Source organism: Drosophila takahashii, chromosome 3R, assembly GCF_030179915.1.
Source record: "Drosophila takahashii strain IR98-3 E-12201 chromosome 3R, DtakHiC1v2, whole genome shotgun sequence".
NCBI lineage: Eukaryota > Metazoa > Arthropoda > Insecta > Diptera > Drosophilidae > Drosophila > Drosophila takahashii.
Genome location: NC_091681.1, coordinates 22119550 through 22139820, shown reverse-complemented (window position 1 = coordinate 22139820; position 20271 = coordinate 22119550). Strand labels below are relative to the sequence as shown.

Genomic DNA, 20271 nt, shown 5'->3' with positions numbered 1-20271 from the left:
ATCCGATGCCTTTAAAGGCAAACTGCCAATTAGGCGGCGCCGGGCCAAGACTTGGAAATCAGAATCTCTAAGCCGCCATAAGCTTGCGGCTTAAAAGTTCAAAGTTCAAGTTCAAGTGTGTGCAGTGCACTTCGCATTTTGTTGCATTGTTCGCCGCTGCTTTAGGCCTAATTACAATTTTAAATTTAATCAGCTGATTATTGAGAGCTCTCCATGTGTGGGAAACTCAAGCATTGTAAGCTGAGTAAAATTATGAGGATTGAAATTCAAACTTTACACAGAGAAAAATATAAAAGAATTTTATATGATCTATTTACTAAGTATTTCTAAAGATTTGAACATTATAATATAATACTTATTGATGTCATTTCTAGCTCATTATTATTTAATTGTATACTTTGAGTCCCATAAAAATCTCCTTGACAATGGAAAATGGATTTAGCTTTGCTTTTTTTGTCTGTGCATTTTTCAATGCCAGCCCGCAATCAAATGCGAATGATATATGGCAGAAATTAATCCGTTTCCCTGTTCACACGCTTAGCCAAACACAAAATTTGGCTGGGAGATTGTTTAATTAAAGCCAAGTCAAAGTTGCCATTAGCTTGGTAGTTGTTGTGCCTCTCGAGAACTTGCCGGATGTTGGTGCAGCCAGCAGGGCAATTTTGTCAACAGGTAATACAACAAACTTGTGCGACCACAAAATAATGACAACAAAATGGCAGCAAAGCAACAAATGCTGCGTCAACAGCAACACCGCAGCAGCAGCAGCAACAACATCCAAACACAGCAGCAACATCCAGCACAGCAGCAATTAAATTGTGAAGAAGTTGTTTGTGGAGGGGGAGTGGAAATTACTGTAGTGCCGCTGGCTGTTTGAAGCCTTTTAAGCATAAACATAGCTGACGACTACCTGCTTTAAGAAGAAGTCAACACAGCGTGATTAAAGTGGAAAGATTGGATTTGTTGAGTAAATAGTAATAGTAAAGTCCCTATTTCTGTATCTTTCTTTACAAAATTCGAAAGAAATCGGTTGGGGGAACCTTTTGGTTCATAACGTTTCAAACTTAATACGATCCTAAGTGGCAAAAAACATTAATTCGACCACCCAAGACCAAAACGACATGATTTCTTGATGGCCTGACACATTCTGCAAATGCTTTGGGCCAAAAGTCACTTGTTCGCCTGTCAATTATCCTGAATAACGAGCCCGGCTCACAGCTTCGCGTCTAGCTGTCAATATTGCCAAGTCACTCGATATCATGTCGGGTTAATTGAAGTTGCCATACTCGCTAAGCCGCCTAAAACCAATGGCCCCCGAGCATTAGCCCAAGGCCCCGGGCAAAGTTGGGGTTATTTTTAGCAGCCAGTTGATTACGGAGAAATGTTTTATGTTCATTTTCGCACAAGGATATTCCAGGAAAGTGCGCGGGCGTAGTTGGGGGGAACTGCCTTAATCAAGCAAAGCCTGTGAATTTATGCCTGTGAGCGAACGCACCCACATCTTCCATCTTCCGCCCTTTTGGTATTGCACAAAGCACAGAAAATACAGAAAATAATGGGGAGAAGTCGGTTTCGTCGGTTGGGGGCTGCAAGCAACATATATTTCAAGGTTAAGTTCCCATGTCGTCTTCGTTTTCATTTGCTGTTGCGTGACGCAGACAAAGAGTACAACGCAACACAGGCCAAAATGAAGAGGAAAAGATGAAAGGAAGCTGAAGAAGGCACTGGCAACGTGGCGCAAAAGAACGACAGCAGCAGCAGAAACAGCAACACAAGTTGCAGCAGCAACATCATCTGCAACAACAACGACAGCAACACAAGACAGTGCAAATTAATAAATGAAAACGCATCCATTGATGCAACTGTTGCCGGGGCAGCAAAACCAAATAGTTGCTGCTGTCTTCTTGTTTATTTTCTTAGTAGCACGCACATGTGTTGCCGCAACATCTTGCTTAATTAAAAAAAAACCCCTGGTCCCCGTAAAATCCCCCACTTTACCCTCCTGCCACAGAATGTGTCGCTTACTAAAAAACTGGGATCCGATTTCCACTTTGTATTCTGTTGCTTCTTTCCAGCAGCAACAGCTGTTGTCGCTGTGGCATCGTAACTTGGGTTTATGACTAGCCCCACCACACACCCTACTTTTGCTTAATTTTTAATAACTCGCCGTTAAATTGTTTTTACGATGACTGAGTCCTAATGAATACGAGCGTAGAAGAGAACTTTTCAGTTGGCTGCATTTGGGGACAACAAACAGCAAATAAAAACCTGTTGCGTGGGATAATTTTTGTTGGCGCCACATTCCCCAATTTGTTGGACAATTTGTAAGTGCCTGGCTGTCGGACAGGCACAAATTGCAATTGCAACTGCAGCAGCAACAGACAACTTGTAATGGAGCAGTGAGTCATGTTTGTGGGACACACAGCTGCAGTCTTATTTTTTTGGTTTTTTTGTGGGATTTCACCGCAGGGCGATGACTGCCATTTTATCCGGTTTGCGGCTGAGATCTTGACCAGAACAATAAAAAAGCCCGAAATTGTGGCCAAGAACAATTGCTGCCTCTAATGGCTTCCACTACCTGTTTCGCCCAGAAACTTATATTCTTTTTCGTGGCTGGGAACTATGAATGCCTGTTTGTTTGACTTTTATTGCACAATTAGAATATGAAATACCAAATAAAAGCAAATAAAAAACATTCGGTATTTGAGTTTGAGTCAAGAGTCAAGACTTGGAAAGACGAGAACAGCTTGCCCATTTGGTTTGAGCAACTGGCAAGACACAGTTTTCGATGTCTGCCGGCGGTCTAAGGCAATTGTCTCAGAAAAGCCGATGGTGAAGGGTCTGCGGGATGGCTACGAGGAGGTTGGTGTGGAGTAATTGTATGCCAGAGGTCAGCAACTGTATTGGATTTGGAAAAGGCAAATATGGCCAAAACGCCAGACAATGGTACACCAAAGTATGCGAGAAACATTCATTACTTTGCAAGTACAAATAATTTGAGCGATGTATAATATTAGAAAAACCACAAAATAATATAGATGTATAATTGTTTTTTTTTCTAGCAATTTAAAAAAAAAAGAATATTTTTCTACATATTTGACATTTGAATGGCCAATACTGATATCTATTAGATTTTTCCGAGAAGGAGAGATTTAGAGAGTATCTTTCTTCTGCAGCTCAGCTACTTTACGTTGGAGCTCTTCCAGCTCCGCCATCAGACAAGCCACGGTAGGCACGCCAGATGGGGAAGGTTCTGAAGAAGATGCTACAGGATCTGCGACAGCCTGGGAAGAACATGCTCTTGGAGGAGCTGGTGCTGAGACGTGTTGATTGGCCATCATTTTCTGCAACTCGGTGATGGCGCATTCCCTCTTATACTTCAAGCTCAATTGCTCCAACTTCTGCTCTCCAGATTTGACTTTCTCCATCAAGTCATCGTCGATTACGATATAATTGACCATGTGCACATGCGTTCCAGGCTTAATCCGATAAATGGGCCGAACTCCTCCCGAGGATTGGGGCTGCGAGAGGAGGTCGCTAACTTTGGCCATCTCTCCAGAAACTTCGAAAACTGTTGTATCTCCGTCCACATGCGCCTTTTCCTCTATGAAGGGAGCGGTTACAAGCTGGTTGCTCTTCGCCTTCGGGATGATTTTGTCCACTACGCGACAGTCTGCCTTGCTGCAAGCTTGCAACGGAACGTTTTCATCTCCAGCGGTACTCAATTTGGTTGCCTTCATTTTTGCGGTTAAAGGACAATGCAATCTTTTCAATCCTTGGGAATCCTGAAGAAAATGTTGGCCTACAATGACTTATTAGTCAGCAAATTGTGAAAACGAAAGAGTTGCCACATATTTGTATTGACAGCCCTGGCATTTCTTACCTTTTTCAACACTGAACACTTTAAGTGTTGAACAAGTTTATAAAGATTTAAACTTTAACAAAAAACAATTGTTGAATTGTTATGTTTTATTTATAGCCATTTAGTAGTTAAGGAAATATTATTATTTTTGTAAAAGAGTGTTATAATATTTCACATTTTTTGTTCAAGGGAACTCAAGGGAAGGTAAATATTTTTGCCTTGCAGTGCCATTTCCAGCTTCATTTGAAATCCGAATTTTGAAAAAAAATATTGCTTTTCCTTATGATTAAATTCTGCAGCAATGCAAATTCCATGCAACAGTGTGATGGCATCTGCATCTGGATATTGGGCACAAATTGCACGCAACGTTTGTCAAGCGGAGGTCCGCACATATTACGTATACGCACCGGTGCAAGGCCGAACAATGGCTCGTGTGCAGACGGAGACAAAAGACTTATGGCTTACCAAACACTCACATCCAAGCACACACACATGCCACATGAGTGGCAGCTGCAGCAATTGCTCTTGTTGGTGCTGCCGTTAGCCGTTGCAAGTTGCAAATGTCGCCGGCTGGCGCGATAAACAACAAAAGAAAGTCAGTAAACCACCGCGAGGCTGGCCAAGTTCAAAGTTCAATGGAAGAAGCGACAAAAGCCAAGAGACGAGAGCAGCAGCGACAAGCAATTAGCCAAGTGAGAGGAAGGGTTTGGGTTTGGATTCGTGTTCGGGTTCATCGGCGACATAGTTCAACTGCAGGGCAAAAGCGCGCGATTCAATTTGCATTTGTAGTCGCTGAGTTTTGCCTTTGGGCAATGAACCTGCAGCAAAAAAGCACAGCAATTGCATTAAATAATCATAAATAACTCTTTTTTTCTTTCTATTTCGTGGCTCTTACCACATACGTACACAATTTGAGCCACCGGCGGCAAACGAAGCGCTTTCCTTCTTTTGTTTGACGTAGAAAGTGCAGCGGACAACAGGCTCTTGGGAAATTAAATCAATTGAACCGGCTGGGCTGGTGGGCTTTGAACTTGGCTTAATTAATCTGTGCAGCCTTTCGAAAGTTTGGTCAGCAAAATCGAATTGAGTTGCCGGCAAAACAGGGACACGCCCAGCGTAAAATTATTTGTTTTCTTGTTTGACATTTAATTGGCATTAATTACTGCCGTCCCCCTCGATCGTATATACCCCCGCTTTTTGGCCAATCATGGCCACAACTTTCACTGTTTCGCCTACACCAAAATTGGTAACCAAAAGCAGGCAAAGGGGGTGGAGAAGAGGGGAGGGGAGAGTGTGGCCACTGCAATTGACAGTTTCAATTGAAGCATTCGAGCGAGTCTTGGCCAGGCTTATCGCTATGCGCCATCCAGGCGGCCATTATCAATTTGACAGGCAACAGCCATTAGACAGAAGCAGCCTAGTTACACTCAGAGAAATATTATATATTTCAAACAAAAATTTCAAAAAGAATTAAAATTTTAAAGTTTTAATTTTACAGAAATAAATAAATAAAAATAATTAAATAAATTTTAAGTTTGAAGCAAACGGAAGGAATATTTTAGTAAATTCCCTAAAAATAATATTCGATAGATTTTTGTATTATAATTATAATTTTTATAAAATGCATGTATTGAAAACACTTTTTCCACAACTATTATGCAACATGTGATATATTCTTCACCCTTTTTATCACCTCATCATCTTACGAGAACTTATGTAGGTTGCCACCGCTGCAGCTGATTGAGAACATTGCATGCCAGCGGCTCATTTACCTCAATTATCATTAGCTGGGCCAACAGTTTAACACCTAATCGTTTGCTACCCACTGGAAGGCCAGTAATGCCGACAGAATAAAGCCAAAATGCGCTCGTTAATTAATAAACAGTTCCGCCACATAAACGACGCCACAAATCAGCGGGCAGCGCAGCATACTCCCACATATACAGAGGGGTACTATATGGGCCAGAAGGGACTGGAAGCTTGCCACACACGTGTGCAACATGTCACCTGGGGAACGGAATGGAATTGTGGGGTATGACATGCAACATTTACGAGATTGTGTCGCTGCAAAGATTTCCATTCGAGTTCCCCGAGTGGGAGTCTATGCAAAAAGCAGAGGAAAAAATAAAACAAATTCCAGAAAACAAATTCTCAGTCAGATGGCGATGGTGGGGATTTCGAGCGATGAGTGCCGGGCAACATCAGATAACTAGACAAATTTGTCTTGCTTTGTTTTCGTCTCGTCTTGAGTGTAATTTTGTTAGAAATGGAAAGTTTTATTGTTTGCCATCATTCGAAAGCAAATCTCTGAGACTAAACGCTGTTGTCGAATGCAGCCGGCAGCTGCTATTTCGTCGTTTTCGTTTTCTTCCTCTGGCGGCGGGTTTTTTATTTACACACATTTATTTTTTTGTTTCTAACTGGAAAAGTAAATCTGAAAATCTATTCAATTGTGACTGACTGACTGACTGACTGATGTCCGACCGAAACAAACCAAACTGAACCGTCTTCATCAACAATGGAATGGCATTTTTACCACAACTTCTGCTTCTGCCGCTTTATGGGCGAGTTGTACAATAAATTTGGTATGAAATTAGATTTATCTCAGCATTAAATGAATATAGGATATATATGTGTAGACGAGTGCCTCTGAAAGAAACTCTGTTTCTAGCACAATGGAAAGTTTCTCAAGCTGGCCCGAAACAAAAAGGTTTTCGCAGCGAAAGCGATTTCTGATTTTCTGAATCCCAGGGCAAAAGAAGAGTTCGTTGGCATTTGGCATTCGGCATTCGCATAATTTCTGCATCATTTAACACACATTGCCGATGTGGCTGTCTTAATAAGCGGCCAATTAAGGCCGATAATTAAAGACACGGCTGCCAACAATTGCAACACTTCGAGGTTCGAACACTTTGGCTGCCGTTTAGGCCGCCTGCCATTGTTCGACAGGTTGTCAGTTTGCCACTTGGATTTTGCAGTCTGCAGCCTGCCATTTCCACTCGGAGTCTTCCTGGTCTTCGAAAAGCCTGGGACCCGTCGAGATGGCTCTTCCCAACCCGAAGCCCCTTTCCAACTTTTGCACACCTGACAACACATTGTTAGCCGCCTCGAATTACCCATGTCGTTTGTGGCCTGGGAGTGCACCTTCAATTGGCATGCCAATTGCCCTGGCAACGAAAGTGTAAATTATGGAAAACACGCCAAGACGGGCTTACCAAGTTACGTTTAGCGTTACGCATTTTTGCATTCTGTGTGAATTCAATATTCCTTTTCACTTCTCTTACCTGTTTCAACTTTTTCACCTGTCGCCTGGTTTTCCTCAGTCTTTAATGTTTGGTTCCTACAATCTGAAAAGGGAATTAGAGAAGTTATTATTATTATTAAAAGATTATTAAAAATCTCTATAACTATCTTATCTTAATTTATTTATTTAATATTTTGGGTTAAAAAATGCATTCCAATTCATTTTTTTATTAATCACGTTCTAGAAGAGTATTAAACATTTCTACCTATAGATATCTTATCCCATTTTATTTATTTTATATTTTAAGCTAACAAATGCATTAAATTTTCCAGGTAATTTATTATTTACATTTTTGATTTATTTATCGAGCCCTGAATCCGAATATTAAGCAATTGGCATGAAAACATAAAATTTTGACCGCTGTCCACGAATACTGAAACTGCAGTTCAATGGCCTGTGGGCGCGCATGCAAAATTAGCCAATTTCGTTTGGCGTAACTCAAAATCGAAGTAATCGAATTACAAAATGCTAAGGCGCCAGTTGTGCCTGGGACCCCCCTCGAAAAACCCCTTTTCTCGGCTTTTGGCCATGCAATGACCCGAATTCAATGCACGTCGGGCTCATATTTTACGAGCTGCACTGCCTTCTTGCCTCCCCCTTTTCGGGGTCTAAAAACAGTTGGCATTTCGGGGCATTTAATCGCTGGCAAAGTCTCGACTTTAAGCCACCTCCCGCCCTCCCCCCTTTGGAACGCCCCTGAACACCCCCCATTGAACACTGTAATCGAGCTGCAAAAGCTACAAAATATTTATTGTCATTCTCCTCGTCTTGGCCCAACTTGGCCCGGCTTGGCCCGTCTTAACTTGGCCAGAACAAGTTGCAGCCGGTTTAAAATGCACTTGAGCACTCCGGTTAACCCGAGGTGGTGGCGAGGGAGGTAGGGAGGTTGAGAGGGGATTACCAATAAAGAGAACTGTTCCATCAAGGTTAACTTGGCCAAGTGGCTGGCTTTTACGGCACACTTGTCCGTTCTTTCTCGGGGGAATGGGAATTGGCAGACGGTGGAAATCCAATTCTATTGTCAATTAGCATGGTGTGATAAAAACTGACCGCTGCAAGGTCGCCGCCGCCTATCAGACAGATCAGACCTGAATATGTGCGGCCATATATATTAGCATATTTAGCGAGCAAAAAATCCAATTAAATTGACACTCCAGGGTGAGGCGAGTAGAAGGCTAAAGGGAATTAATTACCAAGAACAGTTGGTATTTCTATTAAAACGGATATTTATTTTACCATATTTTATTTATATCAATAAATTAAAATAAAAATATTACCAAGAAAGGTTTTTTATACAAATCCTTTGTAAGTTTAAATTTCATTCAGATTGAAATATAGTTATCATAAATATGCACTGTTATTACATTTTCCAAACCATATTTCCCTCTGTAAACTCTAAGCCAATCTCAACCGCACCCCTGGGAGCACTTGTTGTTCTGCTTACAGCCATTGAATGCAAATTGCATGTATCGTTATATACTGGCTTATCGATTTCGATTCGAAAGTGGCTTTTAATTAACTTCTCAGCCCCCGGAGCAGCTGTCAATGTGCACTGAGTTGATATTCTAAACGGATTTAGTGAGTGAAATTCTGCGGCATAAAGCTAATTAAAATGAAATTGGCCAAAACCACACGTGGAATTTGTGTGTTAGTTAGCCCGAAAAAAAGGTAATAGAAAAATCGCCAGGAGAAGAAGCTAACAAACAAAACATATAAACTCGGGCTTTTGTTATGCGATTCTGTGGAATTTCCAAGAGTGCTCCAAAAGGTGGAGAAGGAGGAGGAGGAGCCTGAGGAGCTGGAGGAGCTGCTGGAGCGGAAGCGGGAGTGATAATAAAACAACACCGAAGGTCATTACTGGAAAAACGGGTTTTTCTAGCCAACCTCTACGCTTGGCTCTGCAGCATGAAGTGAGTAAGCATTTAGCATTAAAATACCGTTGGGATTATGGCGTTTGAATATGCATGGGCGAAGCGACTGCCTGTGGGTCCACTGTCCCCCGGAATCCCCCTTTTCCCCCTTTGGCCAGCTGTCCCAACAACAAGTTCGCCTTAATAGTCAACGCGCTAAATGCCGCCAGTTTTGCAGTTGCAGCTCCAGTTGCTCCGGCTGCAGCAGTTGCATCTGCATAAATTATGCACCCAGAGCCATTTGCAAATTGTCATTCATCGTTGGGACGACAACTACTGGCGACATCTCCGCCGGCGAAGAGATGAAGAAATGACGATGATGAAGAGATGGGCTGGAGATGGAGATGCGGATGACATGGCTTCGTGCCCACGCCGGGTTAACGCCTTGTTCGCAGATCTGGTTGCTAATGGCCGATGGAGATGGTGGCGCTGATGCCATTAAAGGTCACTTGGCGGGTGATGAAACAAGTTTCAGATAAGATTAAAGCCAAAATAATAAGCTAACCCAGCTTTCGTTATAAAGTATTCAACTGGAGAAAGACTAGACCAACAGAGGTCCTTTGTCTAAAATAATTTTCATAACAAGCTGTTGAACTCTAGATTTTGTTGATGTCCCATATCAATGATTTTTACAAGCCTTAAAGTAACTGAAAAGATACTTGAGATTTACGACAGTTCTTTAACAGCTTTCTTTGGGCTAATAAAAGTTTTTGTTGTCAAAAAGCTGTTGAAATTGTTATGAATATTGCTCTTAGCAAAACCCCATGTTATGCATATTTTAGAGATAAACTTTGTCAGAAAATCAATACTTTATTCAGAAGTTATGAACTTGAACTTTTGTTTTTCTTCTTCGCCAAAAATCATACCATAAATAAGTTGATAAAATGTGGTATTAATAGAATTCTTTTATGAATGAACAGAGAAATGATTTTGGGTTGGGTCAGCTACTGAAGATGTGTTCCGAAGGTAGTTATCAAATTCCCTGGATGATTTAACGGTTTCTGGCCCTGTGGAATTCCTGCATTCTATTCGCTTACTAAACCAAACATTTTACATAAGTCACAGACACCGACCAATTCTCGCCGGCTTTTATTTGGCTATAACTGTAAGTGTCATCAGAAAGCGGTTAACCGGTTCTAAAACTCACTCAGCAGGCCATCCTCGACAGCCAGGGGCGTAGTTCCGAAGGGGGCTTATAGACTTGGTCAATGATTTAGAGGAACTTTATCTCATAAGATTGTCTTGCTTGAGGAAACCGCTTTATAGATTTCCACATAAGCTGAGGCCGTGCCCCATAATCAGCCGCTTATGACACCTTTTCTTTCCCGATTTTTTTTTTGGGATCCAAACCAGTTTCCGTTCTTTTCTAACCGTTAAGTGACCAGAGCCCGGGCCCCAATGCAATTCAAATGCAGATGAGTTGGTGCTATCTCCATCTTTCTCCTGACTGCGTCATTGCCACTGCAACTTCAAGTTGAACAGCAACTGAAACTTTCTACGGCTCGCAGTTTCGAGTGGAGTGCAATCGAATGCTTCAATGGAGCAGAAAACTTTTGGTGGCATCTCACTCCGTTCGTTTGGATGTCGCAAATGAAGTTGAAGTCAATTTACTCAAGCATTGACATTGCTGCAGCAAATGCAGCAGCAGCAGCAGAAGCAGCATCGGAGTTTCCAGTTGAGTGGAAAAGCTGAGCATGCAAATTGCTGCATTCGCAGTGGGCCACAGTGGGATTTCGATTTCGATGTCGGTTTGGGGCCAATAACCAGTGCAATTTTGTTGGCCATATTTAATGGCCGCTTAGCCGCACAATTAATTTGTCAAAAATGGTGGCAACTCAAGATCAAGAGCTCAGGGGGAGGGTAATCTGTCAAGGCATCGTGGCAGGTGGCGAAACTTTCACCTTGACCGGTTGGCCAAAATCCAAAAGCCAAAGCCAGCTAAAATTGCACTGCAGCCAAAGTCTAAGCCAGGTTATCATCATTAAATTCGGCACATTTAATTAGACATTTTGCAGATGCCTCTTTGCCGCTTCTATTCAGATGGAGAATCCCAACCGGATCCGAACAAAGAACTTCCCTTCACTGCCCATCACTCACATAGCTCTTTGTCCGTTTCTATTTTGTATTTTATTTTTTTTGGTAATTTGCATTTCTAAGCTTGGCAAATTGGACAAAGACAACTGCGAAAAAGGCATTGAAAAGCTTTTCGCATTTTTGTGCGCTGTTAATTAGCCACGAGAAGCGTAATGCGCATAATGACTATTAAAAGATATACACCGATATATAGAAAGATAGGTTAGCTATGCATATCGGAGTTTGGGAATGTGTAGAAAAGAGAGTTGAGAATGTTGTGCGACTGTAAACAAAAGAAGTAAGCCAGCCGAGTGATTGATCGAAGGTTGAATGACCCCAAATAGTCCGATCCAAGACGAACCGAGATCAAGTCGAGTTGAGCTTATAAATAAAATAGAACTACACGCCGAAGGCAGAACCTAATTAACAGGTATATGTGAGCTGGTGTGTGTGTGAGCTTCTAATATCTAGAGACTATATCTATGACGCGCACTGTGCGTGCCCAGTGGAGATCGCTCATTCCGCCGACCATCACCATACTCCGCTACTCAATTAAAGTCGGAAAGCAAAAGTACCGAAATATTTCAGTTTCGTTGACCAGCCGGCCATGTCGCAAAAATGAAAAGGGGCAGATAAAGCCAGAAACCGTATTTCTTGAAACATTCAAAATAGCCCCGGCCACGGTTAAAGGTTAGCTTTCTTCTTTTGCATACATGAATACGTATCTTTATGACAATCCCTAGTTGTTATTATCGTTTTGGGGGTAGTGCGGTCATAAATCACATGATCATGCAGCACGTGTGTGCATCCTCCATTTGCACTTTGAGAAAATGGTAGAAAATATAGAAATTCTTATTTTATTTTCGTTGTTTTGATGGTTATTCTTAGCTTGAATAAATTCAAACATTTAAAAAAGTTTAAGAAAATTAAAAACAAAATAATTCAAATTTTATAAATTGTATTATTTAAATTTATGGAAACAGATACATACTGAATTTGAATGTTTAATTGTGTGTTCTTAAATAAATATTTATTATAATATATACATAATTTATAAAACTTTTTTTTGGCATTTTCACAAGATTTGTTCTCAGTGCGTAGAAATGCAATCAAAGCGCTTTCGCTGAGTGAGAAATGCATTTCCATCGCCAGCGGCTTTGGGGGAGAACACAATGGCAGGCTGATGATCGCTCCCCATTTATGCGCTTCCTAAAACACCGCTGAGCTGGGACTGCATTTTACATATATAATTAGACATATTCCGCTGGCGGGGACTGTGCGTACCCCTGTGGCTATTATTAGGCCCTCGTTCCCTGTCCCGCTGCCTTAAGTGATCAGTTCCGCTTGCGTTGGATATCCCATATCCCTCTTCCTATTCCAGATATTCTCCTCATGCATTTTTATAGACGTATGCACATATATTCCACCTAGTGTGCAGCCCCCGTCATAAAATGGGAGACAATTGTCTAATAAAAGAGGCGACTTTATGCATCTTTTCTGCTCGTTTGTAAGGCCCGCGATGTCACCTTGTGCGGGGCATTATGCAATTCACGTAATGGTAATTGACAGCATCCTGCAGATTTCCTCCTCGCCATGCATAAGTGATAACATTTCGATTAGCAGCCAGCTTTCGTTTGGCTGAGCAAAACAAGTCTATCCAGATTCATCTGGGGTCTGCCATTCATAAATTCTGTTCTTTAGAGCTCAACAAATTAGCTGCATTTCTGATTTGTTTATGGATTGCTCAAGTATAAAGTGAGATCATATTTAAGGTATAATGGTTCCGTAAACAAAATATAATAATTTACTAATATATTTTTCAGGAAATCCTAGTTACATACAATGATTCTGTTTACAGAAGAGATTAAGATAAGGTTAAAGAAAGTAAGTCTTCTCATAAACCTCTTCGGAGACTTATTTCCCCTATTACCCTGGATGACACTCATTTATATGGATGTTATGATATTATTGTCTCGTCTTCGGTTCACTCTCCTCCACCTGAATTGGCTATTTTTGGTCTCTGACATAAGAGGGGCTTTCATTGCCAGTGTTTTTGCAGTGTTTACCTATTAGCACTTAACATTGGCCCAACATGAGCTTTAACATTGACTTAACAGCGCCCACCCATGCCGTCTCTTTTTCCGCAGAGATGGCCTTAGCCTTCGTTGTAATTGTCTAAAGTAAATAAGCCAACAAACAAAGCCACATTCAAACAAAATTTTTGAATATTAAATGTTGGCCAACGGCAACATGAAGCATTGACCATTTTTTTTTGTTTTTTTTTGCCGGCCACTGAGGTTAATGGGCCTCTGGCATGATAGCTCTCAAATATCTGTGCCGTGTTTTTCTCGTTTTGGTTTCGGTTTTCCAGTAGCCAGTGTTTTCAGCAGTAGTTGGTAGTAGCACACATTTGATTGCACCTTTATCTCGGGGCACCTTTTTGACCTCGTCGCATTGCAAAATGTTCCGTTTCTTTTAATTTCAGTGTCTGTTTTTCTTCTTGGCTTTTCTTGGCCGCTTGGGTAGCCGGCAACTTGTTGCCTCTTAGCCGTAGTTTTTGCTGCTGCTGTTCGATAGCTGTACAAACCGGTCAAGAGCCGGGGCATAAAACGCTTCGCTTCGGCAGGGAGCTTGAAAAAAAGGCGCACAAAAGCCGTTGTTCAGAGCGGCGATAATGAAGTCCCGTCCCAGTCAAATGCAAAAAAAAAGGAGAGAAAAAAACGCGCTTAGCCTGAACTCTCAGTGTGTTCGGTCATTGGCTGATCATCATAGTGATAATGATCTTCATCATAGATCAGATGAACATATGCATATTCATGAGGGGGATGGCGGGGAGTTATTGTGAAATTCCATAAATGACCTCTAGATGGCTGCCAAAAGCCTTCCCCTTGATAATGCCAACCATTGTTTATTTTTTATTCGCTTTTCCTACTTGTATGTGCGTTGCCTTGGGCTTGAAAATGGGAAAATATTTTGATTGTACGGCCTTTTGCATGTGGAAAACAAACGCCTCGAACTGCACGCATGCATGCCAGCCCAATCAATCGAGAGCAGCCGACCACTGAGAAAATCATTTCAATCTGAAATGTTTCTTAAGTAGGTACTTAAGAATGTTTTAAAGAGTCTTTAAAATTTTATAATATTTACAAATTCCTCTTAGGAAAGAACAAACATTGTAATAATTTTATGTCTAAAGTAATGATGTTTTTTTGTAAACATGTTGAAGTATATAGTACTATGAAAAAGTACTATAATTTGCCAAGTAATGCAGATTGTGCATTCATTTTAATTTATATAATATCTACCCAACGCATTCTTTTTTTCCCCGTGTAAAACTGGGGGAATCAAGGGAAGATCCAAGTGCATAATTGCAGTCGATGCCCTGGACGTCAGCTCCTCCGAAGGGCCAAATGCATTAAGTGCGGTAAACGAGGCAGGGCAAAAAAAAAAGAAGACGATGATGATGATGATGCTAATGGCGAGCCTGGGTCGCATTCCCCGCAGTGGCAATTGAAAACACTCAAGTGCCGCCGACTCCCTGGATGATCCATCCCCCTTTCCATTCCGGAACCCATCGCAGTGCAACTCAATCCAGAGGCAGTCGTCATCGAGGTCGTTCATCTGGAGGAGAAGTCCGGAGCAAAGCGGGACCAAATCATTTTTTCGATGCAATCTGCAAATCTGTCACACACCAGAGCCAGTCACTCAGTCAGTCACTCATTCGGGGGCTCAGTTTTGCATCGGGGTGCCAGTGATGTGGGTCTATGGGTCTAATGGATAGCGCTTGTCGTAATAATGAGCAGGAAGTTCGAAGAAAAACACCCAAATCGGCTTATGTCGGGTGTTATGTGAGCAACAACAACGAAAAATGACTGAAAGAGCTGCGCGCTCACACACTAAGCCCAAATCGAGATTCATGAATGCAGTATCTTTGAGATACTTTTGGTGCGTTAATTAAAACTCAAGCTGGGCGTTTTTTTCTCCATCCCATATATCACTTGCATAATTTCCAGTTGTCGCTCTCAATTACCAAACCCCACTAATTGCAACAAATCGAATTTGATTGCTTAAATGCGGCAAATTAGCCACACCAAAAAAAAATTAGAGTCGTTATAAAATGGGCTTACATTTAATTTGATTAATTAATTACAAAATATTTGTGTGAAACTTATTCGCCCAAACGGAAGCAAAAGTTGACTGATTTTCCATCAAAGATTTATCACAATATTTCCACGCCTCTTGCGGAATTGAGGAAGTCTCTCTGGAAATTGTGAAGTTTTTCTTTCCTTTATGCGGCAAGGCGAAAACCTGGGCAAACAAACAAGTTTTCAATATTTAATTGCACAACTTTTGTAATTGTGCCTAATTGTTGGGTAAACAAAAGTGAGCAACAGGCTGACTCAATATGTTTGGGCGTTGCATTTGGCAATGTTTCACAGCGTTGGCAGTGCGAGTTGGAAATTGGATAATGGACTTAATAACATGGCGGATAGGATAAGATACGGTTTCAAATTTAAAGCTAATTTTACAGCATATTTGAACGAGCTTAAATTGTAATCAAAAAGTTACGACCCTGACCCCAACGCAACTTGGTAATTATTTACACCAACTTGGACTGCCATAAATCAACGCATTTTGCACATTTTAGAAATGGAAAATTACTCCATGTTACCAGAGGCACACACAAACACAGCCGTACAGTTGATTGCAGCGAGAACATGGAAAACATTTCCATGTGCCACTTAAAACGACTTTCAAAATGTTTTCACTTGCCACAATGAGCGCACACCCACATGCACTGCGAGAAAATAGCACTTTCAAAGAATTACTATTCAAGAAAATAATTTTTCATCCCCAACAAAAATTCTTCGGATGCTAGCAAAAATAATTTTAAATTATTTATGATTTATTTTTGATTATTTCCGAATTTATGTGTTTTTTAGATTTTTATGCCAATCTGTTCTCGGTAATTTGTGCTACGACTTTATATATTAGTCTAGACAATAAACCTCATGTATTTATTTAAATATTGTTTTTATTTATATGACTTAAAAGCAGACAGTGTATTTAACCATAAATCACCGCATAATTGAATTTTTAATTTATCAAACTAGTTTTATAGACAACTCTCACTTTATAAAAAATAAACTGGAGTTTTTCTCCGTGCAGCCACATTTGCAACGAGCTAACAGCGACCACAAAGCCAAAAAGTTTTGCCCGACCGAAGTCCAAATTCCAGGCCAAGAACAGCCCACACCGACTGCAGCTTAGCTTTTGGCTGGAATAAAAACCCGAGTGCACCAAGCCACATTGAGTTGAGGAATAAAGCCAGTGAAATTCGCCGCACGCCTCGCGATTCATGCCTCAATGCTGCACGTGCCGTCCAGGGATTTGAAGGCATTCACTAAATCACGGATTTGAAGTTCGATTTGGAGCGATTTTCGGAAAGGGGACGGGGGAATAGCTCCCCGTCCACTGGGGCGACGTGACTCTGGAGGATATATAAGCATCCACGATGGACCATAAATCGCTGATCTTAGATCTGGAGCGGCAACAATTGCCGCCAATCGAAGCTGTTTTTCTTATTGATTAAGCGCGCTTTTATTGACGTTTGCCATCCATGTCCATCACTCTCTCCTCAGTCGGCTCGGCTCTCTTTTTGCGAAATCGTGGCCTGCAATTATTAGCCATTACCATGCAGTACAGTCCAACTGCCCAGCACATTCACCAGTTAGTCAGACAGCCAGCTAACTGAGTTTGTGGAGCCGGAACTGGTCCGACTTCGAACTCAACTTCGATCGGCGGGGCCGTAGCCATAAACAAGGAAATCTTGCTGTCCAACTATATAGCCACATTGTAAGCCCGGCTCTGTGTTGGTGGACCATGGCTCAATGAGTTCGTAATCGGCGGCAGATAATTATGCGAATAAATATTGCATTGTGTCGGTAGCAAGTGCAACACGTATTAATTCAATTAGCGGCAGGCAAGTGCCTAGTGGCGCCGCCAGGTGGAGCCGATGAAGCAAGAACCTTAATGGTTAGCCAATAATCAAAGTGATATCGCGCAGCTGTTTTGGGCCAATTAGCAGACAAACAGCAAACGGCAATCGCAGATCGGAAATTCTAACGAAAAAAAAAAAAAACCAACTGACAGCAAAAGCAAAAGCCAAACCGAAAACCTGATTGCGTTTAGTCATCGAGGGGGCTTTTGTGGCGAAAATTATAATGAGCCGCAAAAGCTGTTGACAACTTGGGGTTTCGTTTTATTTCTTATTTTTTTCTATTCCGCACTCTTTTTTTTAGTTTTTTCTTCGACAGCTCGATGAAATCACTCAGACCTCGACCCGACTTGACCACAATTCAAGGCCATAAATACCAGACCAAATGTGATTTGGCAACAGCCCACAATTGAAAGTGATTTCTGATGGATTGCTCATCCCTCGAAAGGGGTTACCAATGCAGCCGGAAAGATTTCTCAAGTCGTTATGCAAGTCTTCTCCGGACAAAGATGCATTCATAGGGCCTTGCCACATTGACAGCTCATTTTTTATATTTATGACAACTGCCGCTCGTTGGCTGGCTGGTGACCTGACCCACATGGCGTATACTTTTTCGGCCATTAGGTGGCAATTAACGCTGGCCACGATCGAGATTCAGATTGAGATCGTGCTGGGCCCACGGGGCAGAGCAGCCGATGATCGTTAGGGCCAGAAGTGATTTACTGTTCTTCTTGATTGACATGCTTAGCACTCCAGACACCAGATGGTATCTGCATCTGTATATCTGTAGCCCCAGCAACCTCATTTACAGTTTACAAACTGAGCGAACGCTGCTCAATAGGCTCTTTGTTGCTGGCTTTTCTTCCGCTTTCAACGGTTCATAATTGAAATTATAATTCAATTTGCTGCCGCCGCTGCCGTGGCCACACTTTGCTTTTCAATTATTAGAAAATGTCTGGGGAGTGAAAGAAGAGCGCGATCGCAGACGCAGATATATAAATGTATCCATATCTATTGCTCATGCGCATGCAGATACAAAAATGCAACTTTGTATGGCGTGCCAGTTGCTGCGCATGCGCAAATAAATTTTACAATTTGATGGCGATGATCCTGACCAAATATTTCCATTTCATGCCCATAAATATTGTAAATGAGCGTAGGAGAAAATAACTATGTAAGTGGAAGCAACAAAAAAAAACCAACTGACGTGTCGTCGGCTCGCAATTAAGAACGCTTTCATTTTTCATTTTCCACCTTCCTTCTTTCTCCGCCTTTCCGGCTCGAAAAAAAAGTAAATTACTTTTACTGAATATAATTGAATTAACATTAACCGGCAGCCCTGAGAGTCAGCCTTAATTGTTAATGGAATTCTCTTGTTGATCAATATCCACGAGATTTATATTTATTTATTAGCTACTTGAATATCTTGCTTAATTGAAATCCCTTTCTGCCTTTCTGGAACGGAGATAAATTGTAAAAGTAGGCAACGCGTTTCTCCCTGGCCTTTCAAAAATAGAAATGGAAAATTCGGAATTCGAAATTCATTTTTCTGGGGTCTTCCAGCCTGGCACTTGAGAATTTTTCCATTTTCCCCCATTTTCAGTGGCATAAATTGCAGACTGTCAGAAAAGTGCAGCTCAGCGCTTCCTCTACTCCCCGAATTTCAGTTTTCCCCAGCTGATAAAGCAATAATGAGGGTCAGACCTTGGCTTGGGCTGCCTCAATTATTTACAATTTGGTATTGATTTGCCGGGGGAGCAAAGTCCAGGAATGGAGCTGCTTCTATCAGTTAATTTCCAGTGACCCCGGGTGCACTGGGGATCTCAATCTGAATCTGATGTAACCACCAACATAAACGTTCGCCCTGCTTTCGCTGCACGCGTTTTGCATGCGTTTAAAGTCGCTTACGCAAGAGACGCGTTTTTTATTTTTGGTGGGGCGGTAGAAAGTGCCGCCCTGCTCGACGACACATTTGAGGCATAAATTAAGTAATTTACTTTGATGGCCATGCGTGGAATGCTTGTTGAGAAGATAAGTGTGTTCAAAAACTGGTGGCCAAAACCTAAGTAAACAAATCGCTTAAAATCGCTCGTTGGCCATTTTCTTCCCCCATTGAAATTTGATATTTTATTGCAGATATCCCAGAGTGTCATCTACTTTTGATTCATTTGCTGTCGCTGATTGTTTCTTTCAATACTTAATTGTTATGCGTTTTTAATGCCTCAGACAATATCTTATATAAGGCTGTGTATGTATGGGGATATATAATCACATGTTTGCATTGCACACTTTACATTTTTGTTGCGTTTTTTGTGTATTTCGCCTTTGTTTGTATTTTATATTTTGGCGTTAATTTTTTGGTTTTATTTTTCGAGTTTGGCAAAGAAAAAGAAAAACTTTCTCCCGCCGCCTGTCGTGCCAACTTGACGCACCACGAAAAAAGAAGATAGGCAAAGAAAGAGACGGCGCGACGGCTGTAGAAAGAGAGAGAGGGGCGAAAAATTAACAACAAGCTGATGATTTACTGGCAAAAAACGAAAGAAATGATCATTGGTGGGCATTTCGAGTTATTTATTTATTTTGCAAAAGAGAAGCCACGGCAAAAAAAGAAGGGTGTCAGAGGAAATTGAACTTTTAACACTCGGAAACAGACATAAATAAGAAATAAGTGTCATCGTCGTGAAAGAATTGCTAGTGGGTAAAATAAATAATTGCTTTCATTGTGGTAATAATCTTAAGCCACTCGTCATTTAAGCTTTGATAAACACACCTTTTCTTGAAAGAATTTAAATTAATTTGTAATATAGGGTAGTTATTAATATATTAAAATTTAATTGATAATATTTTATAAATTTCTTTAATTAATGAAGTATTATTAGAAAGTTATTTCTCTTTTTTTATTATTCATTCATAATGTAATAAAATCAAGAAAAAATCCAACCAAACAGAAATCTGACCTGTAAACATTATCGAATCTCTCTTAACCCAGATTAGAAAACACGAATTCGCAAAGTTCAAGTTTGCAATTATCTTTAAGCAATATCTGCAGCTGTTGCTTATCGCATGAAACCCAAAAACCTGTGATAAATCACCTACAACGGGGGCAGCTGATAAAGATAAAAAC

At 41.1% G+C, this 20271-nt stretch overlaps 2 protein-coding genes across 2 annotated transcripts in view; both read right to left on the bottom strand.

The window, feature by feature from the left end:
- Positions 1 to 20271, bottom strand: part of LOC108057483 (serine-rich adhesin for platelets) — a 35846-nt gene that overhangs the window by 11933 nt on the left and 3642 nt on the right. The window contains exon 2 of the mRNA XM_017141756.3: positions 7147 to 7209. The gene's annotated coding sequence lies outside the window, so the exon portion shown is untranslated. The remainder of the gene's footprint in view (positions 1 to 7146; positions 7210 to 20271) is intronic.
- LOC108057453 (uncharacterized) lies at positions 3153 to 3740 on the bottom strand. Its single transcript, XM_017141713.2, has one exon. It carries the CDS (start codon positions 3738 to 3740, stop codon positions 3153 to 3155), a length of 588 nt encoding a protein of 195 aa, XP_016997202.2.